The following is a 24,447-nucleotide window of genomic DNA, read 5'->3' as shown; positions in this document are numbered from 1 at the left end:
TTACGCGAAACCTTTGATCGTGTGTTGGAATCTCTGATCTGGCTTCATTGTTCCTAGGTTTGTCAGCACTATTCCCCTGCTTGTGGGTTTCACCAAAGTGGGAAACATCCAAGACCTGCATCACTTCGAGCTTTCTTCCCACATTAAGCTGACACACCGTGGTATAATCTGAAAGCTGTCAAAATGGCGCTAAACCCAACTCACCGACTCAATTCTCGTATGTACGAAATTTCAGCTTGTCTGTGTCGCTCTGTTTAACAGCAAGTGGTTTTGAAATTACTGCAGTCAAACCTGCAACCACCCCAGGTAATACTTGAAGAGTGAGTTCGGTTTGACGCTGTATTTAGCAATATTCCAGCAATATTACGGCGGGGGTCACCAGAAATGGGCTTCACGCATTGAACCCACTTGGGAATGAGAAACCCAGGTCTTCGTCGAAACAAACTCTTAAACCACCAGGCTGCCTCACAGCCCCTGATCCTGTTCTCGTATGTGAGCGAGTTTGGTTTAACGCCACATTTAACAGTATTCCAGTTATATCGCGGCGTGTCCGTTTTATGTGGGAGTAAAGCCCGAAGTGATGCAGGTCTTAGACGTTTACCACTTCGATGAAACCTACGAGCACGGGTATGGTGCTGACAAACCTAGAAACATATTCGGGGCGAACCGGGATTCGAACCCGTGATCCTGTTGTAAATGTTCTCTGGAGTTATAGATTCATTCCCATGAAGTTCATTTCCTTAGTGTTATATTTGATGGCCCAGCACTGGAGGAACAAACAACGACTGCCAGATGGCCGGAGATAAAATCCCTCTTTAATTTAAGAAACGAACGTCCGATACAGCCTATCAGAACGCTTCAATTTTACTGACCCGCCGGTACTGGCAACTGAACAACATAAAAACGGTAAAAACAACGAATAACATAGCTTGAAAAAAGTTAGACCCAAAAGTGTGGATTAAATGAAGGAGAAAGCAAATTGAACTAAAATAAACGCATTCGATGTGAGTTCCCGACATACTCAAAGACACATACAGTGCAACTCCTGACACAGAGCTTTGGGTCAACCGCCAATGTAAATATTATGTAAAACCTGAGATTGTTTGCGTAAATATGACACGAGTCTTGGCTCGTTAGCACCTAGATGAATTCTTATGCCATTTGCATCAGTTCCGATAATTACAGTGTTTACTGAATGATGTCAGTTCGGGGATATTCGCTGTCCTGGCATCTAACTAGCTGTGTCATCCAAATAGGTTCGTTGTGATCAACGCCGTCCTACACAATTTACATTACTTCGTATTTGTTCGTTGCCTACGAATATTTTCAACCTGTCTCATTTGTTCTGCCAACATTGCCTTGAGTCTTTGGACTTTATCACTGAGAACAACGTCTGGGACAAATGTAGACGTAATCGATGCTGAAGGGACTTCGAGCTCATGCTCTGGCTCAGGACGAGGAACAGGATCTGCTGGAGGATCATCTGGGAGAAATAGATCCAAGTCCTCATCAGATTCCGAGTCCGGATCCACCTCAAGCTCAACATTCATCCAGTCTTCATCCGAATCCTCCTTTTTAACACCCCCCGTCATCTCCGTTTCAAGCTGTTCCTCATTCTGAAGATTACACAATGGCTCAACATATTCCGAAGAGTCTTCAGACGGATTTATTGGGGATTGTGCTTCCAGATGGCTTGATTCTGAGTTTAAAGTAGGCTGACTCTGCTCGACTTGAGACTCTTCAGTTGCATTCGACGGTAAGGAGGTAATCTGAGAACTGTCAAATGCCTTCAACGAGGAATTAATTCGTGTTGATGTTGCATCAGTACTGGCAACAACCTTAGGAGACTTTACTGGAGATGTATCACTGAAATCACTAAAAACACAATTCTCTGAAACAGTTGACTCAGTCTCTGAAGATAGTGACCGAGGTGACCTGTCACTATTCAGACACACTGATCCCATCTCTGACTGGGGTAATGTTGACTCATTCAACGTCTTATAGGTTTCCCGATTGAGGGGCAGGGGTGAAATGTCTGTAGGCTTCCCCGTGGCAACAGTTTCAAATGCTCCAGGAGCAGGCACTAAATTGGGTACCTCCACCACAACGTACTTGCTCCCTTTGGCATCAGTATTTCCTATTGTGCCAACAGTTATCAGTTTCCCAGGCACGTGGTAGGCCGCACTCGCATACCGTTTCACTTCGTTTGGACTCGCTGGTTCCGTGTTAATCTTTCTTTTTGATTGAATTCTCTTTATCCATCTCAAAACGCTTGGTTCATGCTCGCCCGCCTGCCTGTCACGATCATTCACTTTGCGAGTACATTGATTACCTGGAAGTTGTTGCTTTTCGCAAAGTCTCCTTAAAAACAGTTCTCGACATCGTTTTGAACAGCTTATGTATTCTTTGCTTTTTCTCTTCTGTTTTAATTTGGTTATCTTTCGGTTTGAAGAAATGGCAATCCGTTCAAGGACCACGAAGCACGGATCAAAGATGATAGGTCTTAGATTAGGTTTCTGTTTTTGGATGCTCTTTGGAAATGTTGGAAGATCCTCAGCAACAAGACGCTTTGGAGCTTTTCGATATCTACTTCTTGGGGAAAGTCCATCTTCATTTGAATCTGGTACTGTACTACTGTTGATACCACCTGGTGTGTCATTATTATTAATTGGCTGTGTGACACCAATGAACGGAGCAGTCGGAACATCTATTGTGTGTGGCCCATTACCCTTTTCCCTTTCCACATCATCAACTTTCCTCACTTTTGTCTTTCCAGGACCTTTAGAATAACAACTAACTCCGGAGTTTGATTTGACTTTCAGCATATCCTTGTTCAAATTATTTTTCTGAGTCTCTGTGCCCTCAGTGTGGGCCAGTGAAAAAACTGATTCTATCCTAGGTAGCACCAAGTCTGCAATTTGGTGCTGATGTACGTGAGTCTGTTGGTCAATAACTGCCGCTGTCTTTTGCCCCTGTGTACTTGGAACACTGAAAGAGATAGCCTTACTGCTCACAGGACTACATTCACTCGCATTTGTGGAAGTAGGTGGAAGATTTGTTCCCAAGCCTATTGGGACTTGAGTATTTGTGGTGACAATAATGGTTTTCCCAACAGATCCTGAGGGAGTACACTGGTTATACACCAAAGGAAAAGAATTAGAAGACGATGTTTGTGTAATCACAACTGGCATGCAGTACCTTGGCACTACGTCTGGTACGAATGCGATTTGAGGGGCATTCAGTACGGGCAGTCCTGAATGTGGATTGACCTGGACCAGATTCCTGGGGTCAGGTTTTACACCTTCTCCTGGTTTATCGGGATAAACTCTTACTGTCACCTCTCTGGGGTGGTTACCCTTTTCTTGGACGTTTGGAACCTTTTTAGATTGAGGCTTACATGGAGGTGAATTAGAATTAAATGCATCTGAAACTGGTACAGGAAGTGTTTCCTTGATAGAGGCAGATGCTTTCTGGACATTTTTCAGCATCCTCTGCAAAACAGGATCAATAGCGGTTTGGTTTTGTATGCTTTTCTGATTCTCCTTTGGCGCAGTACCACTATGAGCAACTCCAGGAGATTGTCGTCTTGGCATTGAAACATTTTGCACAGGTGCCTGCCTAGATACTGGAACAGTCTGTGTTGTGTTCAGTGCACCCTTGCCACAGTGAGGAGTCACCTCCTGTCCTTTGACATTTATTTTCGATGCCAGCATGTCCTTGAGATAACCCATAACACCTGATGACTTCAGGGTCACATTTCGCATTTGTGCCCTTGTCTGTCGTTGTCTGTACTGTTTCCCAGGTGCTACTGGGATTTGGGGTATCCTGTTTAAGGCTGGGGAGGATTGACACTCAGGCCCTGTGGCTAGAGATCTAGTGTTTCCTGGCATAACTAGTACTGGGACCGAAGCGCTTAATTGTTTTAATATTCCCGAAGCACCTTCATATTTGCTTTGTTTTTTTGAAGAAGGCGCACCACCATCTGTTGTAGCAATAGATGCTGGACTTAAATTGGGTTTTGGGAGATGCCCACAGGCTGGTGGACGGGAACTTTGATCCCCTGCAGAATACGATGACTTTGAAGTCATTAAGTCATATCGACTTCCGTTTGTAGAACTGTAAACTGAAGATTTACTTGAACTGGGTAGACTGTATTTGATTGACTCGTTGACCCGTTTCAGTATTTCACTTTCCACTTTAGCCTGTTCTGCCTTCTTCACTGCAGGAGAGACACGTGGCTTAGTGTTAGAAGCATCACCGTCTTTCATAGTATAGCTGTGATCTAATGCCCAAGGCTTCCTCGCTGTAATCTGAGATTGTACCGTAGACAGCATCACAGCTAGTGACTTTGCCTGAGACTCTGTCAGCACTGATTTGTTCGGACCTGTGTTTGATGTAGTGACAGGACAAGAATCTGCTTTGTCTTCAGGATCAACACGGAGTACAGGTTGATCATCAGGGGCTTTACCATAGTAGAACTCCTTAACTTCACCGCCTGGACCTGTCACACTTAATAACTGATTCTTTGTGTTGGGGACGCATGCAGATGGATCTTCAGTTATTGTTAGCGTTCCTTTTTCATTCAGCAGTAGGCGAGCACATATGTTCCTGAAAAAAAAGAGCAGACTGAGTAAGTTTTAAAATATATAACACATTATCGTCCACGATCGTGCGTTATCGTTAAAAAGAACATCAACCAACTTCAAGCCAAGGGACGTGTATCATGTGATTAGGGACCGACCATTTGAATTTCTGGGAATGGCTGGGATTTTGTAGCGAGATAAGATATATTTTCAGCTACAGCTCGAATATTATTTTATTTAAAACTGTAATCCTGAACTCTTTTTTGAACCTTGCAACAAAGTAATTTTCGTGGCAGGCATTTCTTTCTTTTTTCAACAGTAATTTTTTCAAGAATTTTCCGTGACAATCTATTTTATTGGGATAAAATCCCAGGCACTTCGTCCCAGAATATCAAATGGTCGTTCCCTTGGGACAGGGCTTGGAGTCTGGATCAGAGGAGCTACTGATTGATATTATGAGCACACACACCATCGGTTATGATACCAGGTCAACGAGCCTGACCACGTTACCCATTCCGTCGCCCCTTTCGCCAAGTGTAGGTGGCTGATTGTCTGTACTAATTCAAGGCAAGAGAGTTAACTGACTATAAAACTCCAGTTTCCACCCTTGCCGAGCGAGGCTGGAATTAGGGAGTTATATTTTGGCTGGACTAACGAGTCTATGCATAGTCCAATCAAAATCGCGTAACGAAATCGACATCCGGTTCGATTGGGCGGCGCCATTTTGTTTGAAGCAAATGCAGTGATATGAGAAGTGGAATCTGATTGGTCAATAGGTGCGACATAAAATGGACATAACTCGTAACAGCCACTCGTGGCGCAACGATCGAGCCCAGAAATTCCAGCCAAGTTCGGCAAGGGTGGAAAGTGGTCAGTTAACTCCCTTGCCTCGGGAAGATGTAATTCGGAATCCACAGTGAGAACGTTCTATTTTTCGCTGAAGTCAGCAATATTCCAGCTATCTCATGGCGCCTTAGATGACTGGGACACCCTTGTCCCCCCCCCCCCCCCCCCCCCCCCCCCCCCTTTTGGGTCCTCGGCTCTAAGAGACTTGGGGTATCAGAGCCTGTTACGCACGGAGTATACATGCCTGGAGGTTTACGATTCATAGTTCGTATTTTCGTCCCCTGAAGTCGAATACGGGACTCGCAAGTGGAAACCATGTCACAGTTACCGAAGATGACTGTTAATGACAGTTGAAATAAGTACATTATCCTGGTCAACATTGAACATTCATTCCACTAAAGAAAGTGAGTTGAAGGTGAGGTGAAATGTGGTTTAACGTCGCGTCCAAGATTATTGCACTTATATAGCGACGTGCATGCACGTGTATGTGTGAGTGTGGCTGCTTGTACTAGTCTGGACTGATGCCGATTTATAGTGCTAGCCCACTGAGATACCATGCCGCAGTTTAACATGAATACCCCATCTCAGCCAGTATACTGACTCCTTGTTTTAGCCCCTTAGTGCCGAGCGCCAGACAGGGTAACAACAAGTACCATCTTTTAACGTCTTTTGGTATGACGCGGCTGGGGATCGGACCCCGGACCTCCCGCTCTCCGGGCGGATGCTCTACCACTAGACCACGGAGGCGGTCCTAAAGAAAGTGCCTTGCGTGAGGATCCACCACACGAAACAGCGTGGTCCTAAAAACTCGCTGGAAATAAAATAGTACCATATACAATATAATTATTTACCATCCACCATCGTGCCTGATCACTAAAAGGAACATTTCCAACATCAAGCTAAAGGACATGTATCGTGCGATAAGGGCACAGCTTCTCTACTGAGCAACATCATCTGCCTTGAGCGGGAGAGTGGGTGAATGTTGTTTAACGCCGCATGCAGCACTATTCCAACTAAATGACGGCGGCCTGAAAATGTAATCGATCCAGTACCAGTCAAACCTGTTATTGATATTATGAGCACCGATCCAGGCCGTCTGGATTCTACGTCGACGAACGTGGCTACCCGTTCCCTTTGTTTAAATTACCGTATTCGGCGTAATAAGCGCCCAGGGCGCTCTCAAAAGTAGAAATAGGGGGCTCTTATTAGAATATTATTTTGGTGGAAAAAAAACAGTTGAAAGATAAAATTTTGTGGTTTATGCTGACTAGACAGCCTGAAATGTTTATTTACGAGAGATACATTTTTCCAGAATATAATTGCCCATAATTAAGGGTGCATATAACACACGAATGCGTATTATACGCGAATAAATAAGTGCTGTGTACATTGATCAATCAGAAGGGGTGCTAATAGGTATTGTTCACTAGCCAATATATTAGCAAATATCGCCGTGGGCGCTTATAACGTCGAATACGGTAACTGCTCTTTCACGTATCTCCCGTTTATGCTTACAATGAAAATGTTTTTTTGTCAGTATAAAAATTTGACGATTAGACACTATGTTATTTATTAACTTGAAATGTAAATCCGCTTAAAAGTTGATTACTGTTGGATTGATGGTTGGTTGGTTGTTTTTTAACGCCGCACTGGAGGCCATGGACCCATTCTACAGTTACATCATTGCTTGAGAGAGTAACAGCATTGGTAACATTGTTGTTGTTTTTGTTTTGTTTGTTGTTTAACGCCGCACTCATCAATATTCCAGCTAAATGACGGCGGTCCGTAAATAATCGAGTCTGGACCCGACAATCTACGCAATTGGGATCGATGACATGCATCAACCAAGTCAGCGAGCCTGACCACTCGATCCCGTTAGTCGCCTCTTACGACCAGCATAGTGGTTCGATTAAGGTGGAGGTTCTTCACGATAGAATCGCTGATGATCCTCTTGTGAAGCATGTCAAGACTCATGATGAAAACAAGGCATTCCTCAGTTTTCTAAAACGAGCCAATGATGTGGGACATAATCTGTATGTCAATGTTGATTTTGTTGATGCTTCTGTACTGCTGGACGGTATAGAAATGAGTGTCAACCAAGTGATGTGCCGTAACAAATCGAACACGACTTCTCGGAGAGGCTGTCCACTGATCGACCCTATTATTACCGTCTTCGCCATGCTTGTGGATTTGACACAGAGGTCCATCCATGGTACGACCCGGAATATGTAGGGGGCGTCATGGAAAATGATAAATACAATTTGTTTTGGAATTGGCCTATATACAGCCCCAGACCTATCCAGGCCAAAAAACCTGATCTTGTCCTTTTTGATAATGCAAAGAAATCATTTATACCACTGAATGTTCTGTCCCTTTTGACACGAATGTGATCGATAAGGTTCAGGAGAAACATGGCACATTTGGGGACCTCGCTTTCGAAATGTCACGCTTGCATCCCAAGTACCAAGTTGTCCAGCTATCCATAATGGTCCTCGGTGCCTCGGGTTTGGTACCTCCCAATCTGTTGCCAGACATTGGGAGAGTAGCCGGGTTTGACACCAGGCACACAGCCCTTCTCACAATCTGGGTTATGCAGAAGGCTGCAGTGTTGGGGAGTCTTCACATTCTCCGATAAGTTCTGGGTGGGTTTGAGTAGGCAGCGCTTCCTGGGAGAAGTTCCATTCGCTGTATGGGCTGCGCGCAGAGGCAAGGGCCCTGAGCTGATGATGAGTCTAACCAGCCTGACTGTGTCAGGATCACCCAAACCCTCTTTGCTGTCCTTATTTATTTGAATCTGTATAATAATAATGATGATGATGATGATGATGACCCAAACCCTCTTTTCTGTCCTTATTTATTTGAATCTGTATAATAATAATGATGATGATGATGATGATAGTAATAATAATGGTACTTGTAGTTGTATGTATTGCACTAAGGACGTACCTGCTTCCAGCTTCATTAGACGCCATTCTGCGCAGTCTTCTGCACCTGCAGTTAAAAAATGAATGCTCTGTGAAATGTTTGGAACCATAACTAGTTCCCTAAAATGCTTGTTTCAAGGTTTTACTATAAAGTTTTGCTTACTGGACATGCTTGGTGTGTTCTGAAAAACTCACGATATCAATATTCCTGCCACATCACGCCAGACTGTGTTCGCCGTGTGGGTCAGCAGGAGACCGCTCACACAATGGCGACGCCCTATGGGTCCCAGAAAGTATTTCGAGGTGAACCGGTTTCGATTCGATGTGTTTAAATGGCGTTCAGCGAGGCTTTTAGCAACACTACGCCAATATAATTTTAGAAAACTGGGCCTGCTTCTAAAACGAAGCTGGTTTTTTGGGCGAGGTGAGGTGAAATGGGGTTCAACGCCGCGTCCAAGATTATTGCACTTATATAGCGACGTGCATGCACGTGTGTGTGTGTGTGTGTGTGTGTGTGTGTGCTTGCGTGTGGCTGCTTGTACTAATCCGGACTCTCCGGACGGACGCTCTGCCACTAGACCAGGGAGGCGGTCTAAACAAGACATAACCAACCACTCACTGCCAGGTGCAATATGAACCAGTGAGCCTGACGCCATTTTGATATATTTTATTTACATGACGGCTTGTCAGTTTAATTGGCACAGGCCTACACCTTTTTCTACTTTGACCCCACGGACCAAGGATAATTACAACATATGCACAGTCTCTGATCCAATGGGCTTTTGTCATTTGGGTCACGTGTAGTACAAGTGTCTACCCATGATGCAGTTCACTACATATGACAGTGTCGTTCAAGCTGCATGTACACCGAGGGATAAACAGACACCTGGGCGGCGAAGTTGGAGGGGAAGGTGAACTGCACTGCTAAGTATAGACGCCCGCTCTCCAACTGTTTACGCTCGTGACCAAAACTAGATGATGTTTAACGCTAGCAAAATGGTAGCCTGGTTCCCTGGTTATGATGCACACCCAGGGTACAGGGCTGGCAAAATGGATATTTGTTGAAAAGCCTACATTGCTATATTTGACAGTGATTTATTCCGTATCGCTGGAGTGAGTGAGTGAGTATGGTTTAACGCCGCTTTTAGCAATATTCCAGCAATATCACGGCGGGGGACACCAGAAATGGGCTTCACACATTGTACCCATGTCGGGAATCGAACCCGGGTCTTCGGCGTGACGAGCGAACGCTTTAACCACTAGGCTACCCGACCGCCCCCCGTATCGATGGAATGGCTTCTTGTTTTCACGTTATAAGTGTTAGCACATTTTCAGCCATCCGGTAATTAATAATCGCGTTATTTCTGATCAAGTGACCGGGTAAAAATAGCGATTTGAGCATACCCCCGAGAGGTGTGGAAATATGCGCATTATAAATGGCCTATTATTAATTATTATTATTATTATTATTATTTTTGCGAGATTAACAACTGTTTACTGTACATCGTCTGCCCGGAGAACTGACGGGCGGTGCTCGATCCCGGGCCGCGTCATACCAAAAGATGGTTGGTTGGTTGGTTGATTTGTTGTTTTACGCCGCACTCAGCAATATTCCAGCTATATGACGGCGGTCTGTGAAATAATCGAGTCTGGACCAGACAAACCAGTGATTGGCATCATGAGCATCGATCAACGCAATTGGGATCGACGACATGCATCAACCAAGTCAGCGAGCCTGACCACCCGATCCCGTTAGTCGCCTCTTACGACAAGCATAGTCGCCTTTTACGGCAAGCATGGGTTGCTGAAGACCTATTCTACCCCGAAATCTTCACGGGTCCCAAAACATGGTACTTGATGTTACGATGCCTGCATTAAGGGCTAGGATAAACCGATGACTGATTGGCAGGGAGTCAGTATACGATGTCTGAGTGGGATTGCCATGTTAAATTGCGGCACGGTATCTCAGTGGGCTAGCACTATTAAACCGGCATTAGTTCAAACTAGTACACATATCCAAACACCCACGTGCATGCACATCGCTATACAAGTGCAACGTCAAAGCCCATTTTATCTCACCCCCTTCACGCGGTAAACTGATAGGCCATGACATAACTTAAGGGGGTTAAACCCAACTCACTCACTCATGCAACAATTTACTGACATAGTATATTGTATTGACTCATATTCTTGAGGAAAGAGGCGACTAACGGGATCGGGTGGTCAGGGTCGCTGACTTGGTTGATGCATGTCATCGTATCCAGATTGCATGGACCAGTGCTCGTGATGTAAATCACAGCATTGTCTGGTCCAGACTCGATTATATATAACTGGAATATTGCCGAGTGCGGCGTTAAACAACAAACCAACAAACATTCTTGTTGCGTGAGTGAGTGAGTTTGGTTTAACGCCGCTCTGAACAGTATTTCAGTCAGGTGTGGGATGAAATCCCGAAGTAATGCAGGTGTTAGACGTTTGACATTTTGGTGAAACCCACAAGCACGCGCACAGTGTTGTTTTGTTTGTTTGTTTTGTTGTTTAACGCTGCACTCAGCAATATTCCAGCTATAATGACGGCGGTCTGTAAATAATCGAGTCTGGACCAGACAATCCAATGATTGATAGCATGACCATCGATCCACGCAATTGGGATACGATGACATGCATCAACCAAGTCAGCGAGCCTGACCACCCGATCCCGTTTGTCGCCTCTTACGACAAGCTTATTCGCCTTTTACACAGTGTTGACAAAATCGGCATTAGTAGGGACAAGTACAAACAACCCTCCCCGACACGCACACACACGTCGCTATGTAAGTACATTAATCGTGAACGCGGCGCTAAGCCCCATTTCACCTAACCTCACCTCGCCAGTCAACAGTATCTTAATATCCCGTTACAGTCACTCGTCCTCTATACTACACGGATGAATCTGGGGAGTCGAACAGAGCTCCAGATAAGCTGCGTATCTGCGTAAAATACGCATCAGATATGCAGAAATATGCAGTAAAATCAAATCCAAGCGTATCAAATACGCAACGAACATTACAGATACGCTACAAAAATAAAACTTGTGTGTATCACCAAAATATTGTGAAGTAACCCTGCGTATTTGATTAGCAAATCAGCACTTATTTTGAAATTATAAACGGGTATTCCGTCAACCTTGCCAAACTCCACGATGACAGTTACATCATGATCATTTGCCATCACACTTTCTTGTGGAAGTATCGTGGTATTTTTTAGTCCTATAAAGCTCTCGAACCCACACGACACCAGTTTGCAGGGACTAGATGAATAGTGTTTTTAAATATTTAACTTAAATACCCACATGTGTAAAAACAAGAAAGAAGTGAGCAAAGCTCACATACCCCCGTTATCCCCACTGGTCAACAACAAATAGTAAATAGTTGTTAATTAAAGAAATATACCTCTTGCTTTAAGTCAGAGGAACTGCCCTTTCCTTTGTAACTCCATGAGGATGCATTATGTTTGAAAAGAACACATGTTTTTGCAAATATATTTCAATCTAGTGTGGGATAATCAATGCTTAGCACAACATACATTCTCGATGTTTCTTAATGTGTCCATGGAAACGGCAAAAATTTAAATTTTCATTTAATTTTTAAAAAATCAGAATCTTCAAACTAGCAAAAGGCACAAGTACTCGTTGTGGTTAATGTGTGTAGCAAGTGTGGTGAAGCTAGGGTGCATAGTTACAAAGTTATGGGCCGTACAAACGCTCCGGACGGAAGGACGGACGGAGGGAAAGACGGAACGCTATATACCCCCCGGCCGATTTACTTCGTAAACGGGGGTATAACTAGGGGGTAACAGAAATTTGAATACCCAGATAGAATTACTGATACCCAATGATTTTAAAATGCATGGGTAAAATACCCACAACACCAAAAGCTTATCTGGAGCTATGTTCGAACCTACGACCTCGGAATAATTGTGGTGTCTTAATTATTCCACTGTGACCTAGTTGTTCGGATATTCGTGACACTATCTTGTTTTTTTAGATATTAATCAAGATTAGACAAACAGAATTAGATGTTTGCAAAGGATATTATTTCGAAATTTAACTGTAATAGTCACTGTTCAGTTTTAATAGTCTAACTTCTAACTCTGTAAGTGTTCTGAATAGTTTGGGAGAATCATCAATTTCGTTTGAAAATAAATATGCTCGGTCTTTTCTTAAGACGAAACCGCTAGGCTACCCCACCGCCCCTTCACATTTCACGAAGGATCACTCTCACTGCAACAAAATTGATATTGATAATCTTATCTTTGCTTAAAATTCAACTACAATGTTATAAGCCATTGGGTATTTACTCACATGTTATTATTGAGTATTTGATTTTTTTCATTTTGTATACATATTTTAACTCCCGCTTTTAGCAATATTCCAGCAATATCACGGCAGGGGACACCAGAAATGGGCTTCACACATTGTACCCATGTCGGGAATCGAACCCGGGTCTTCGGCGTGACGAGCGAACGCTACAACCACCGGGCTACCCACCGCCCCTATAGACGTGTAAAGATATTCGGGTAGGCAAGCTGAAAAAGCTACATTGGGTAATTACACACACGGTTATTATACAATAGGGTTTTTAAAAGCTTTTATTTACTCAAATATATAGGTTAAGGTGATTTACTTTGCGTATTTTACGTAAATATACGCAGCTTACCTGAATCTCTGCGGTCGAGATTGAAGATCGCAGTGGATCTACATTATGATAAAAAGTCAACTGCGGTAATTTTGTCACAACATGATATGCTATTTACATACATTGGAATTTCACTATATATTTGACCTATTACGGGACTAGATTCTACTGAAGCAGCGCTTTCCTCTGTTCAAGAACTACGCTCTCCAAGCCTTGGACTACATTTTTGCCCATGCGCAATTGGGAACGGTATATATTCATACGCCTACCTTTATGGTACGGCAGGCGAACTCGAGCCTCTGTAATATGTCATAAATGCCGCACGAAAACTAACTTTCATGAATAATACATCTCGGAGTTATCTGAAGGAAATATAAAGCAGGTGGCTTACGTTTCTGTTCAAAATGCATTCAGGGTCAAGTCCACGAACAGTTTACATGGGGAAGTTGAACCCACGAGTTGTTTATCATTCGAGGTGACCTTGCCCTTTAACCCCATGCCCTTTAGCAGCGCCACCCAGCGATGATCTTGTCAGGGGAACTAATCGAAAACAGTCGTCGTGAAATTTTTCGCAAATGCGATATTCCATCGATAATGACATTTTGCAGTCGACCAAGTGTAAGCTGTTTCAATAAAGATTGTTGGAGAGACAAAGCACACTCAACGACAGGCTGAATGATTTCGCAAAGCGGGAACTATAGCCTACTTCGCATTGTAGATATTCTTTATAAATCTTATCGCAAGAGAATAATAACATGCGCATTTATTGACAGCTTCCTCGACAGTTCGAGTTTCACAAGAAGAGGTGGTTTCCCTACACGGATAGTTGTTACATTCGGGTTTAGCTCAGAATTATTTCCGCGTTCGTTGACAATATCGAGGCCGCGCCATCAAACACAAGAGTTACGTCCCTTAGATCAGTAGTTGCGCGAGGATGTCCCACTCGCCTCAGAGAGAGATCTCTTGTTCATAATATGCTGTGCATTGATTCACATTAAGGATAGATTCACAACACATATGGCGTTACTTATACTTCACATCTTCCCTTCGAGGCGCAACATGGCCCATTAGAATAATGATGACACACAATCGATGGTATGATTTTACTGACGTTTGTCTCATTTTGAATTTTTCACGGCCTTAACTGGTGACAAAGACATTTGACATGTTAACATGTACAGTGTGTATTCACGTCCACATTGCAAGTACAGAACCTGTACAGTTAAATCTGACATGCGGTAACAAGTCAGGATAGAACGCGGTAATACCTCTAGTGGAAGCGAACCGAGAAAGTTCATAATAGTTCTGCATTTCACGAGTGACAGTGTCTTTCGTAAGACTTTTCAATGAATAATAATAATAATAATAAAAATAATAATAGGCCATTTATATTTTGCATATTTCCATACCACTCAGAGGCATGCTTAAAGCTCTATTATTCCCCGGTCATATGATCAGTTTGCACTCTACAATCATTCTCCACCACGCAAGCTGCCTGTTAGGCGCTAGAAGGTGAGGTGAGGTGAAATGGGGTTTAACGTCGCGTCCAAGATTATTGCACTTATATAGCGACGTGCATGTACGTGTGTCTGTTTGTCTGGCTGCTTGTACTAGTCCGGACTGATGCCGATTTATAGTGCTAGCTCACTGAGATACCATGCCGCAGTTTAACATGAATACCCCACTCAGACACAGTATACTGACTCCGAGCCGACCAGTCCTTGTTTTAGCCCCTTAATGCCGAGCGCCAGACAGGGTAACAACAAGTACCATCTTTTAACGTCTTTTGGTATGGCGCGGCCGGGGATCGAACCCCCGACCTTCCGCTCTCCGGGCGGACGCTCTACCACGAGACCACGGAGGCGGTCCGTTAGGCGCTAGAAAGTTAACTACCACATTGCCATCTCATCCTACCGGGTACCCATTCACTGCTGGGTGAACAGAGGTACATTTCGGACAATGTCACTTGTCCAAGGAAACACTACATGGGTTACATGTGCTTCAGTGTGGGGCAGGACCGAAGACCTAGAAACTCTCAGCTACCATCCAAGGAGTTTCCGCGACCAAGTTGCTCAACTTTACCTGATTTGTGACCTGTGCGCTGTGCATAGGACTACGTGCCATTCGAGTCTGACCCATGAAGATCCGGGGTAGAATAGGTCTACAACAACCCATGCTTGCTGTAAAAGGGGACTATGCTTGTCGTAAGAGGCGACTAACGGGATCGGGTGGTCAGGCTCGCTGACTTGGTCGATCCATGTCATCGTATCCTAATTGCGTTGATCGATGCTCACGATGGCAATCACTGGATTGGCTGGTCCAGACTCGATTATTTACAGACCGCCGTCATATAGCTGGAATATTGCTGAGTGAGGCGTTAAACAACAAATAAACAAACAAACATATCATTCGAGTCTGGGCCAGACAAGCGGTCAGTGTCTTTCCTGGGTGTACCGTATTCGACGTAATAAGCGCCCAGGGCGCACTCAAAAGTAAAAGTAGGGGGCTCTTATTAGAATATAATTTTGGCGAGAATAAAACAGAGTTGAAAGATCGTCAATTTCGTGGTTTATGCTGACAGCCTGAAATGATACAAAAGAAAAGTCTGTGCGTATTATACACGACAGATATATTTTCCAGAATTTAATTGCCGATAATTAAAGGTGCATATAACACACGAGTGCGTATTATACACGAATAAACAAGTTTACATTGATCAATCGGAATGGGTGCTAATTGTGATTGTTCACTGGCCAATATATTAGCAAATATCGCCGTGGGCGCATATTAGAGCGGCGCGCCTATTACGTCGAATACGGTATTATTTTTTTAGTTTTGACACATTGTGGTCCAATGCATGAACATGCGAGTCCTTGGCCGACGTCATTTGGCATGCTCCACTTGGATTACGTAGAACACAACTGACGTCACATCGCACAAGCACAGAAGCCTTATGCCAAGAATGGATTTCACCGTTCGATTGAAGAAAATCAACCAATGACACCTGGAACATTGTGTGTATATCTTACCAGAACAGAGCGAATGAGTGAGTATGGTTTTACGTCGCTTTGAGCAAAATTCCAGCAGTATCACGGAAAGGGCACACCAGAAATGGGTACACATTGTACCTATGTGGGGAATCGACCCAGGGTCTTCGGTGTGACGAGCGAACGCTTTAACCACTATGCTACCCCACCGCGCCTACCTGAATAGAAGTGTAGGTTATATGAAACATGCCATTAAAAACTGATAGATTTATTCAACAGACATTTTTGTTGCAGAGGACTTGCAAAGTAACTTATTCGCGTCCATTATCAATGCGTATGGGTTTGGGATGAAGAATGCATGCGTAATGGTCGACAAACACGGATATCCTGTTTGCGTGTTCGAATCCCAAATGTGCCTTGATTATGATCCTTCAAGTTTCAAGTGGGGATCTCCCCTGAGTGATATGTCACAGCTGACACGCCGCGATATGACGAAAACAGCTTGAAAAGCAACGTAAACGCCATGTTTCTGACTCGGCCGAACACTAACATCCTTGTTAACCTCGAACTGATAATAATCGAAAAGTGAGTGAGTATGGTTTTACGCCGCTTTTCGCAATATTCCAGCAATATCATGACGGGGGACAGGAGAAATGGGCTTCACCCATTGTACCCATGTCGGGAATCGAACCCGGATCTTTGGCGTGACGAGCCCCTCATCGAAAAGAAAATGAAGCATTTCTAAACGAATTATGTTTTATTTTTAAAAAAACCCATTATGCCATACATATATTAACCAGTCTCTTTTTTTAAACATATTTTTTTTAAATGAGGCATGTACGCTGTTCTTCATCACATTTATATATTTTCTCACTTTGAACAGTTTCATCTGTTATGACGGTTAAAGATTTATACAAACGTCATCTTTGTCATTATCAGCACACCAAAGAAGTCTGTACACGGAACATTCAGATCATTAATATTCTCGTAAGAAGTAAAATTGCCGTTTCAAACATGTTCAAGACAAAATTTGATTAGATGCGCATGGGCGAAGAATAATAATGACGATGACGTCATCTTGTTGGCACTCGCTAACCAGTGAACACGAACAGAATAACAACACATATCAATGACGCTGCAACGGCTCCATACAAGCACCAAATGGCAATCTTCGAATCCAAACTGTAGCACAAAAGAGAATATTCACAGCACTTTTGACAACGTTCCTTTCCGTCTCATGTCACCACACAACTCCCGTTGGTTATAATAAGCTTGTTACTTTTCATGTATTTGATCAACTGTTTATGGTTCATATATATCCCTTGCGCTTCGGGGATATCGTAACCCTTCTGACCCACCGACAAGGCTTCGAACACCGTGTACAGCGGCCACACGGGCATCTGTCGGCGCCACACGTCGTCTCGCCACCATTTTGTCCACCATGCTTTCATGGCGTCCTCTTCAAGTTTGCCGGGTTTGATGAAGTAGGTTTTCTCTGGTCGTCTCTGTTCCCGTTTCAGATCCTCGCGAAATGACTGTCTCATGATGTCGTCGTGTCTGGTGTCGTCATTGTTCCTGAAGGCCCAGCTGATGTAGGTGCCGTCGGAAAGTTCAAGGCTGGCGTGAGCCTTGGTCTTGACGCCATCTTGGAACGTGGTCGGCAGCCAGACGTTCACCTTGACGGACATCTGGAATTAAGAAACATTGTTTGAGATCTCTGTGTGAGTGAATATTAACGTACCTGGCAGCAATATTTCAGCGACATCACTAGTGAGTGAGTGAGTTTTGTTTAACGCCGCTTTTAACAGTATTCCAGTTATATCGCGGCGTGTCAGCTTAATGTGGGAGGAAAGCCCGAAGTGATGCAGGTCTCAGACGTTTACCACTTCGGTGAAACCCACGAGCACGGGTATGGTGCTGACAAACCTAGAAACATAATCGGGGCGAACCGGGATTCGAACCCACAATCACAGGTTTCTGGCGTGCCCAAGGAACGCAATTTTCTGCACAGCGAATCGCGGCGCCTTAGACGACTGGGCCACCCGCGTCCCCCGCGACATCACTAAACAATAGAATATGGGATTATCAGACAAGGGGTTGATAGTATGAACAACGATCCACGGCGTCGAGATGAGATGGTACACATTTGGAACACAAACTGTTATAACCATATCTTCATAAACTGGATCATAAGACAAGACTTTGACGCTAACAATCTCACTTGCTCTGGAATCCTGACGAGGGTCTAGAGTGGTACGAGTGGATGGGTTTGGTTTAAGGCCGATTTTAACACTATTACAAATATAACACGGCATGGGAGGAAAACACGAAGTGATGCAGTCTCAGACGGTTACCCCTTTGATGAAATCCACGAGCAGAGGTATGTTGCTTACAAGCATGATCGTGGCGAACCTGGATTCGAACCCACAATCAAAGGTCCCTTGAATGCCCAAGGGACGCAACTCTACGTAGCGAATTGCGACGCCTCGGACGACTGGATCGCCCCTGCCCCTGTATCAACATCTAGAGGACGGTCCCTGCGTGTGACGTGATTCGTTGTTTTGTCACTGCCATGATCGTTGCTCGTTGCGGCGTTTAAACAACATTCACTCACACTACTGGAGGGATGACTCGGTCGTCAAAAGCACCGCCTTTCGCTGAGCAAAGTTGCGTCCCTTTGTCTACACGAACCCCTTGATAGTGTGTTGGTATCCCAGATTTGACCCGATTGTGTTTCTAGGTTTGTCAACACTCGTGGAATTCAGCAGAGGTAAAGGTCTAACCCCTGCATCACTTCGGGTTTTTATGACATACCAAGCTTACACGTCGTGATATAACTGGAATACTGGACAAAGTGTCCTAAAGCCCAACTCATTCACTCACGTGACTTGCATAAGTCAAAATGGACAGTTCTCGTATGTCAATAAGATGTCACATGAGTGAGTGACTTGTATTTAAAGGGTTTAAGGTGATGAGGTGTAATGGGGTTTAAGGTGGTGAGGTGAAATGGGGTTTAACGCCGCGTCCAAGATTATTGCACTCATATAGCGACGTGCATGTACGTGTGCGTGTTTGTGTGGCTGCTTGTACTAGTCCGGACTGATGCCGATTTATAGTGCTAGCCCACTGAGATACCATGCCGCAGTTTAACATGAATACCCCTCTCAGACACAGTATACTGACATTGTTTAAGCCCCTTAAAGCCGAGCGCCAGACAGGGTAACAACAAGTACCGTCTTTTAACGTCTTTTGGTATGACGCGGCCGGGGATCGAACCGGGCGGACGCTCTACCACTAGACCACGGAGGCGGTCTTAAAGGGTTTAACGTCGTGTTCAAGACCATTGCACTTATATAGCGACGTGCATGCACGTGTGTGTGTGCGTGCGTGCGTGCGTGTGTGTGGATACGAGTACTATCCAGAACTACTGCCGCTTTTATAGCCCGCTGAGAATCCATGCCCCAGTTTAACAAAAATATCCCTCTCACACACTGACCCCGTGCAGACCAGTCCTTGATTTAGCCATTAATCCCCAGCGCCATGCAGGCAGGGTAACACTATTAAGTACCATCTTTTAACGTCTATTGGTATGAAGCGGCCGGGAATCGAAACCCGAAATTTTCGCTCTCAGGACAGATACTCTACCACTAAACCTCAGAGGCGGTCACCACGGTGAGGAAAGACGTGACTCGGACCGTAAATGTTCAAAATATTGTGAAACCCGTGAACACGAGCATACGGTGGCAACCAAGTACAGTAAACTACGTTTATAACGAACACGCTTATAACGAACTGACGGATATAACGAACCTACTTTTTTGTCCCGACTATTTGCTGTCGTTATGCTGTATATATGCTTATAACGAACTACGGTTATAACGAACTAAAATTAGTAGTCCCTTTGAGTTCGTTATAACCGTAGTTTACTGTACCACAATTGGGACGAATGTGGTATTCGAACCCACGAATTCTTAGACCGCTGAGCACTCCGGGCCCACAATGAGCTGCAACACGTCGAGTGTTATAAATACAAGATAGAACTACACTATATTCACGATTGTGTAAAATAAATTACAATTATGAGAAAAAATGCTTAATACAAACTGTAAATCGCCAACAAGAAACAAATGGCCGCGGCAAGTATCCACCATCACAGCCTTCACGTACACGCGGTATTACAGGGCAATCAGGCACGGTGGGGAGCGTTTTCGAGAATGAAGGTATTGCACGGGATTCGTAAACTCAGTTGACCTTGATGTTCTGAGATAAAGGCATGGCTTGGTGCCTGATTAATCCAATCAGGTTGCTTATCTGTGAACTGCATACCACCGCCACGTCAAAACGCATGCGCTGCATGTGTGTCGTGTCAAAGTGACCTCCACATTCAGACCAGGGCGTGTGAATAATAACTTTAACGCAGGTGTCCTGTCAAGCGACAAACAAAACTAATAATACTTGTGTAATAATAATAATGTTTATGACGATGGTGATGACAGTAACGATAATGCTATAATTGAAGGCAACGTGATAATTGTTTTGTTATATAACGCCGCACTCAGCAATGGCGGCGGTCTGCAAACAATCGAGACTGGACCAGACCATTCAGTGATTGACCAGATGAGCATCGATCTACGCAATTGGGAATGTGGTAATTATTAATGATGATGATAATGTCATAAGTAGTAGTAGTAGTAGTAGTAGTAGTAGTAGTAGTAGTAGTGACGATGATGACTACGATACAACCACCACCAACATTAATGATAATAACAACAATAATAATCATCATTATAATGTAATATGCGATTAATAAGGCGAAAGCTTCAAAATACAGAGTGAAATGATATCAATCATACAAAGGATCAAACGGTTAGTGTACATTCAAACTGATCCCGTGTTCTGTGCTGCAATATTTTATTTTATGTATCGGATCGAAAAAATGTATATTGAATTTGAGTTTTACTTCATATTAACATTCAACACTGCAATATGAAAATGCAACGTTTTGTCATTTTTGTCCTAGATGCCAAATTTCAAAATAATATACGAAATCCTATTAAATAATAAGAGAACGTGAGCGTGTTGATTGGGTCAACTGCTAGAACGTCAGGCTTGTTGTAATAATGTATTCTAAGGAAGACGATACGGACCCTGTTGACTTAAGTGGAGTGTAAAAAGTGACAGTCATATACAAAGACATTCATGCGACATGAACTGCAACCGATGTTGTAGTAAGATACACAAGTGCATACACGAAGGCGTGACGTCAAAAAGATGTCTCACATTACAAAGTAAACACTCACCTGCTTACGTTTTCTTTCATGTATATTTATACATGACAACAGCGTACACAATAATCTTTGTGAATGTCGATTCGTGCGAATTCCATAACAGCCCTCACAATCCCAAAAGCGCTCAAAATACACTGCAAAGCCATATTCATATAATTACATACGTCACATGCCAAGTCTTAAATTTAGTATTTCATATTGCATGGAAGTATTTTTTTTCGCGGCTAGTCAAAAGCTGTTGATAGACAGCTTAATAGCTATGTTGTTTCATTGAACAAGAGACACAAAGTCTATGGATGAACCGAAACGGGATCGGACCAAAAAAGAATTTGAAACATTCACGAAGCAAACGAGCCACGTTGGAAAGCTCAAGTTCATTACGTTGGTATAGATTATCAAACACGTCAGTAACATCTATAGAAAAATACACCCCACCCTGAATCGTTTGTGACACTTTACACAAACGTCAATAAACTGATTTACAAGCAGTTAGCACTGCAAGAACCCATACAATATTCAACGGTATATTTTCCAAGGATGGTGCCAATCTAATGGCACAATGATGAACTCTCGAACACAGGTAACTCACCTTTGCAGTTCTGTGACTCGAAGTATAAGTAGGTCAGATCAGGTAGCCACACAATATAGCGTCATTTCATATTATATAGGTGCTGGGCATATATAAACACAGGCCACGCTTTTTAAATACGCGCCGTGTATCGCATGCCTACATTCCTCAGCACAATGGAGCGACTGCGGCGAGAGCAAGTACTTTCTGTGAACAGTGAGCGAGACACGCTCGCTGAACTGTGACTTGCGAAGATTAGACTGAAAAGTATGTACTCAATATAGTTCGCTTTTGTTATAGAGAAGGATATATGCACTCGTCACTTGCTCCCAATCTAGAAACACGTCGCTATATGGCTGAGATAATGCCGATGCGACGTTAAATTTTAACTCACTCTAGAAACACGTTCTGTACTGTAAACCCCCGTTAATCCGGACTGTGTCGCTCCGAATGACATTGTCGGGAATATTAATGTCCGGATTAACGAATCATTGTTATGGCAATGTCATTTGAACGTAGTTAGAACAGTTACCAGCATCGTCCGAGATGCCCGGATTCACAGGGTCTTGACTAACCAGGTTTCAGTGTACGCATAGTTTGCTATTTGTCATACCTGATAGGAATAATAAGCATACAGTAAGTACGATAACTAGATAGTCCGACCCCGTGAATCAAGAAACCTGTCTTAGCGATCGTTGCAGTACACGTATAGCTCAGGGCCATTTCTAATTAGTCTAAATGCATATATAGCTAACGGGACATTCCTACTTAGTTCATAAACATGTATAGCTAGCGATACATTCCTACTTGGTCCATAAACATGTATAGCTAAATGGGCGTTCCTAAATAGTCTGTATACATGTATAGCTAAAGGGACGTTCCTAAATAGTCTGTTTACATGTATAGCTAAAGGGACGTTCCTAAATAGTCTGTATACATGTATAGCTAAAGGGACGTTCCTAAATAGTCTGTTTACATGTATAGCTAAAGGGACGTTCCTAAATAGTCTGTTTACATGTATAGCTAAAGGGACGTTCCTAAATAGTCTGTTTACATGTATAGCTAAAGGGACGTTCCTAAATAGTCTGTATACATGTATAGCTATAGGGACGTTCCTAAATAGTCTGTTTACATGTATAGCTAAAGGGACGTTCCTAAATAGTCTGTATACATGTATAGCTAAAGGGACGTTCCTAAATAGTCTGTTTACATGTATAGCTAAAGGGACGTTCCTAAATAGTCTGTATACATGTATAGCTAAAGGGACGTTCCTATATAGTCTGTTTCCATGTATAGCTAAAGGGACGTTCCTAAATAGTCTGTTTACATGTATAGCTAAAGGGACGTTCCTGAATAGTCTGTTTACATGTATAGCTAAAGGGACGTTCCTAAATAGTCTGTTTACATGTCTAGCTAAAGGGACATTCCTAAATAGTCTGTTTACATGTATAGCTAAAGGGACGTTCCTATATAGTCTGTTTACATGTATAGCTAAAGGGACGTTCCTGAATAGTCTGTTTACATGTATAGCTAAAGGAACGTTCCTAAATAGTCTGTATAAATGTATAGCTAAAGGGACGTTCCTAAATAGTCTGTATACATGTATAGCTAAAGGGACGTTCCTAAATAGTCTGTATACATGTATAGCTAAAGGGACGTTCCTAAATAGTCTGTATACATGTATAGCTAAAGGGACGTTCCTAAATAGTCTGTTTACACGTATAGCTAAAGGGACGTTCCTAAATAGACTGTATACATGTATAGCTAAAGGGACGTTCCTAAATAGTCTGTTTACATGTATAGCTAAAGGGACGTTCCTAAATAGTCTGTATACATGTATAGCTAAAGGGACGTTCCTATATAGTCTGTTTACATGTATAGCTAAAGGGACGTTCCTATATAGTCTGTTTACATGTATAGCTAAAGGGACGTTCCTAAATAGTCTGTATACATGTATAGCTAAAGGGACGTTCCTAAATAGTCTGTTTACATGTATAGCTAAAGGGACGTTCCTAAATAGTCTGTATACATGTATAGCTAAAGGGACGTTCCTATATAGTCTGTTTACATGTATAGCTAAAGGGACGTTCCTAAATAGTCTGTTTACATGTATAGCTAAAGGGACGTTCCTGAATAGTCTGTTTACATGTATAGCTAAAGGGACGTTCCTAAATAGTCTGTTTACATGTCTAGCTAAAGGGACATTCCTAAATAGTCTGTTTACATGTATAGCTAAAGGGACGTTCCTATATAGTCTGTTTACATGTATAGCTAAAGGGACGTTCCTGAATAGTCTGTTTACATGTATAGCTAAAGGAACGTTCCTAAATAGTCTGTATACATGTATAGCTAAAGGGACGTTCCTAAATAGTCTGTATACATGTATAGCTAAAGGGACGTTCCTAAATAGTCTGTATACATGTATAGCTAAAGGGACGTTCCTAAATAGTCTGTATACATGTATAGCTAAAGGGACGTTCCTAAATAGTCTGTTTACATTTATAGCTAAAGGGACGTTCCTAAATAGACTGTATACATGTATAGCTAAAGGGACGTTCCTAAATAGTCTGTTTAC

At 43.1% G+C, this 24,447-nt stretch overlaps 2 protein-coding genes across 6 annotated transcripts; both read right to left on the bottom strand.

Annotated features, from left to right (window-relative positions):
• Positions 1–795: 795 nt before the first annotated feature.
• LOC124115672 lies at positions 796–13,540 on the bottom strand. 2 transcript variants are annotated; one of them, XM_046476740.2, is made up of 3 exons: positions 13,421–13,540; positions 8,376–8,420; positions 796–4,608 (listed from the first exon to the last, which is right to left on the bottom strand). In XM_046476740.2, exons 2-3 carry the CDS (start codon positions 8,399–8,401, stop codon positions 1,293–1,295), a joined length of 3,342 nt encoding a protein of 1,113 aa, XP_046332696.2. In that variant the 5' UTR covers positions 8,402–8,420; positions 13,421–13,540; the 3' UTR covers positions 796–1,292. The 2 variants fall into 2 exon arrangements, with proteins under 2 accessions (XP_046332696.2, XP_046332697.2); XM_046476741.2 differs by lacking the exon at positions 13,421–13,540 and adding an exon at positions 13,299–13,403.
• Positions 13,541–16,758: 3,218 nt separating this feature from the next.
• On the bottom strand, positions 16,759–22,100 carry LOC124115671. Of its 4 annotated transcripts, none has more exons than XM_046476737.2 (2): positions 21,894–22,100; positions 16,759–17,704 (listed from the first exon to the last, which is right to left on the bottom strand). In XM_046476737.2, exon 2 carries the CDS (start codon positions 17,702–17,704, stop codon positions 17,252–17,254), a length of 453 nt encoding a protein of 150 aa, XP_046332693.2. In that variant the 5' UTR covers positions 21,894–22,100; the 3' UTR covers positions 16,759–17,251. The 4 variants fall into 4 exon arrangements, with proteins under 4 accessions (XP_046332693.2, XP_048239470.1, XP_046332692.2 ...); XM_048383513.1 differs by lacking the exon at positions 21,894–22,100 and adding an exon at positions 21,317–21,663; XM_046476736.2 differs by lacking the exon at positions 21,894–22,100 and adding an exon at positions 20,117–20,541.
• Between the last annotated feature and the right edge of the window lie 2,347 nt (positions 22,101–24,447).

The sequence above is a fragment of the Haliotis rufescens genome, unplaced genomic scaffold (genome assembly GCF_023055435.1).
Source record: "Haliotis rufescens isolate VD_foot unplaced genomic scaffold, xgHalRufe1.0.p SCAF_49, whole genome shotgun sequence".
In the NCBI taxonomy this organism is placed as follows: Eukaryota; Metazoa; Mollusca; class Gastropoda; order Lepetellida; family Haliotidae; genus Haliotis; species Haliotis rufescens.
Note: the sequence above shows the minus strand (reverse complement) of the source record. Positions and strands in the feature narration are given on the sequence as shown.

Coding starts and splice junctions, on each gene's coding strand:
- LOC124115672 (XM_046476740.2), bottom strand. CDS start 8,401: ATGGCGTCTAATGAAGCTGGAAGCAG. Junction 4,609..8,375: donor TCTAATGAAGCTGGAAGCAG/GTACGTCCTTAG, acceptor CTTTTTTTTCAG/GAACATATGTGCTCGCCTAC.
- LOC124115671 (XM_046476736.2), bottom strand. CDS start 20,167: ATGGTGGATACTTGCCGCGGCCATTTGTTTCTTGTTGGCGATTTACAG. Junction 17,705..20,116: donor TTGTTGGCGATTTACAGTTT/GTATTAAGCATT, acceptor TCTTAATTCCAG/ATGTCCGTCAAGGTGAACGT.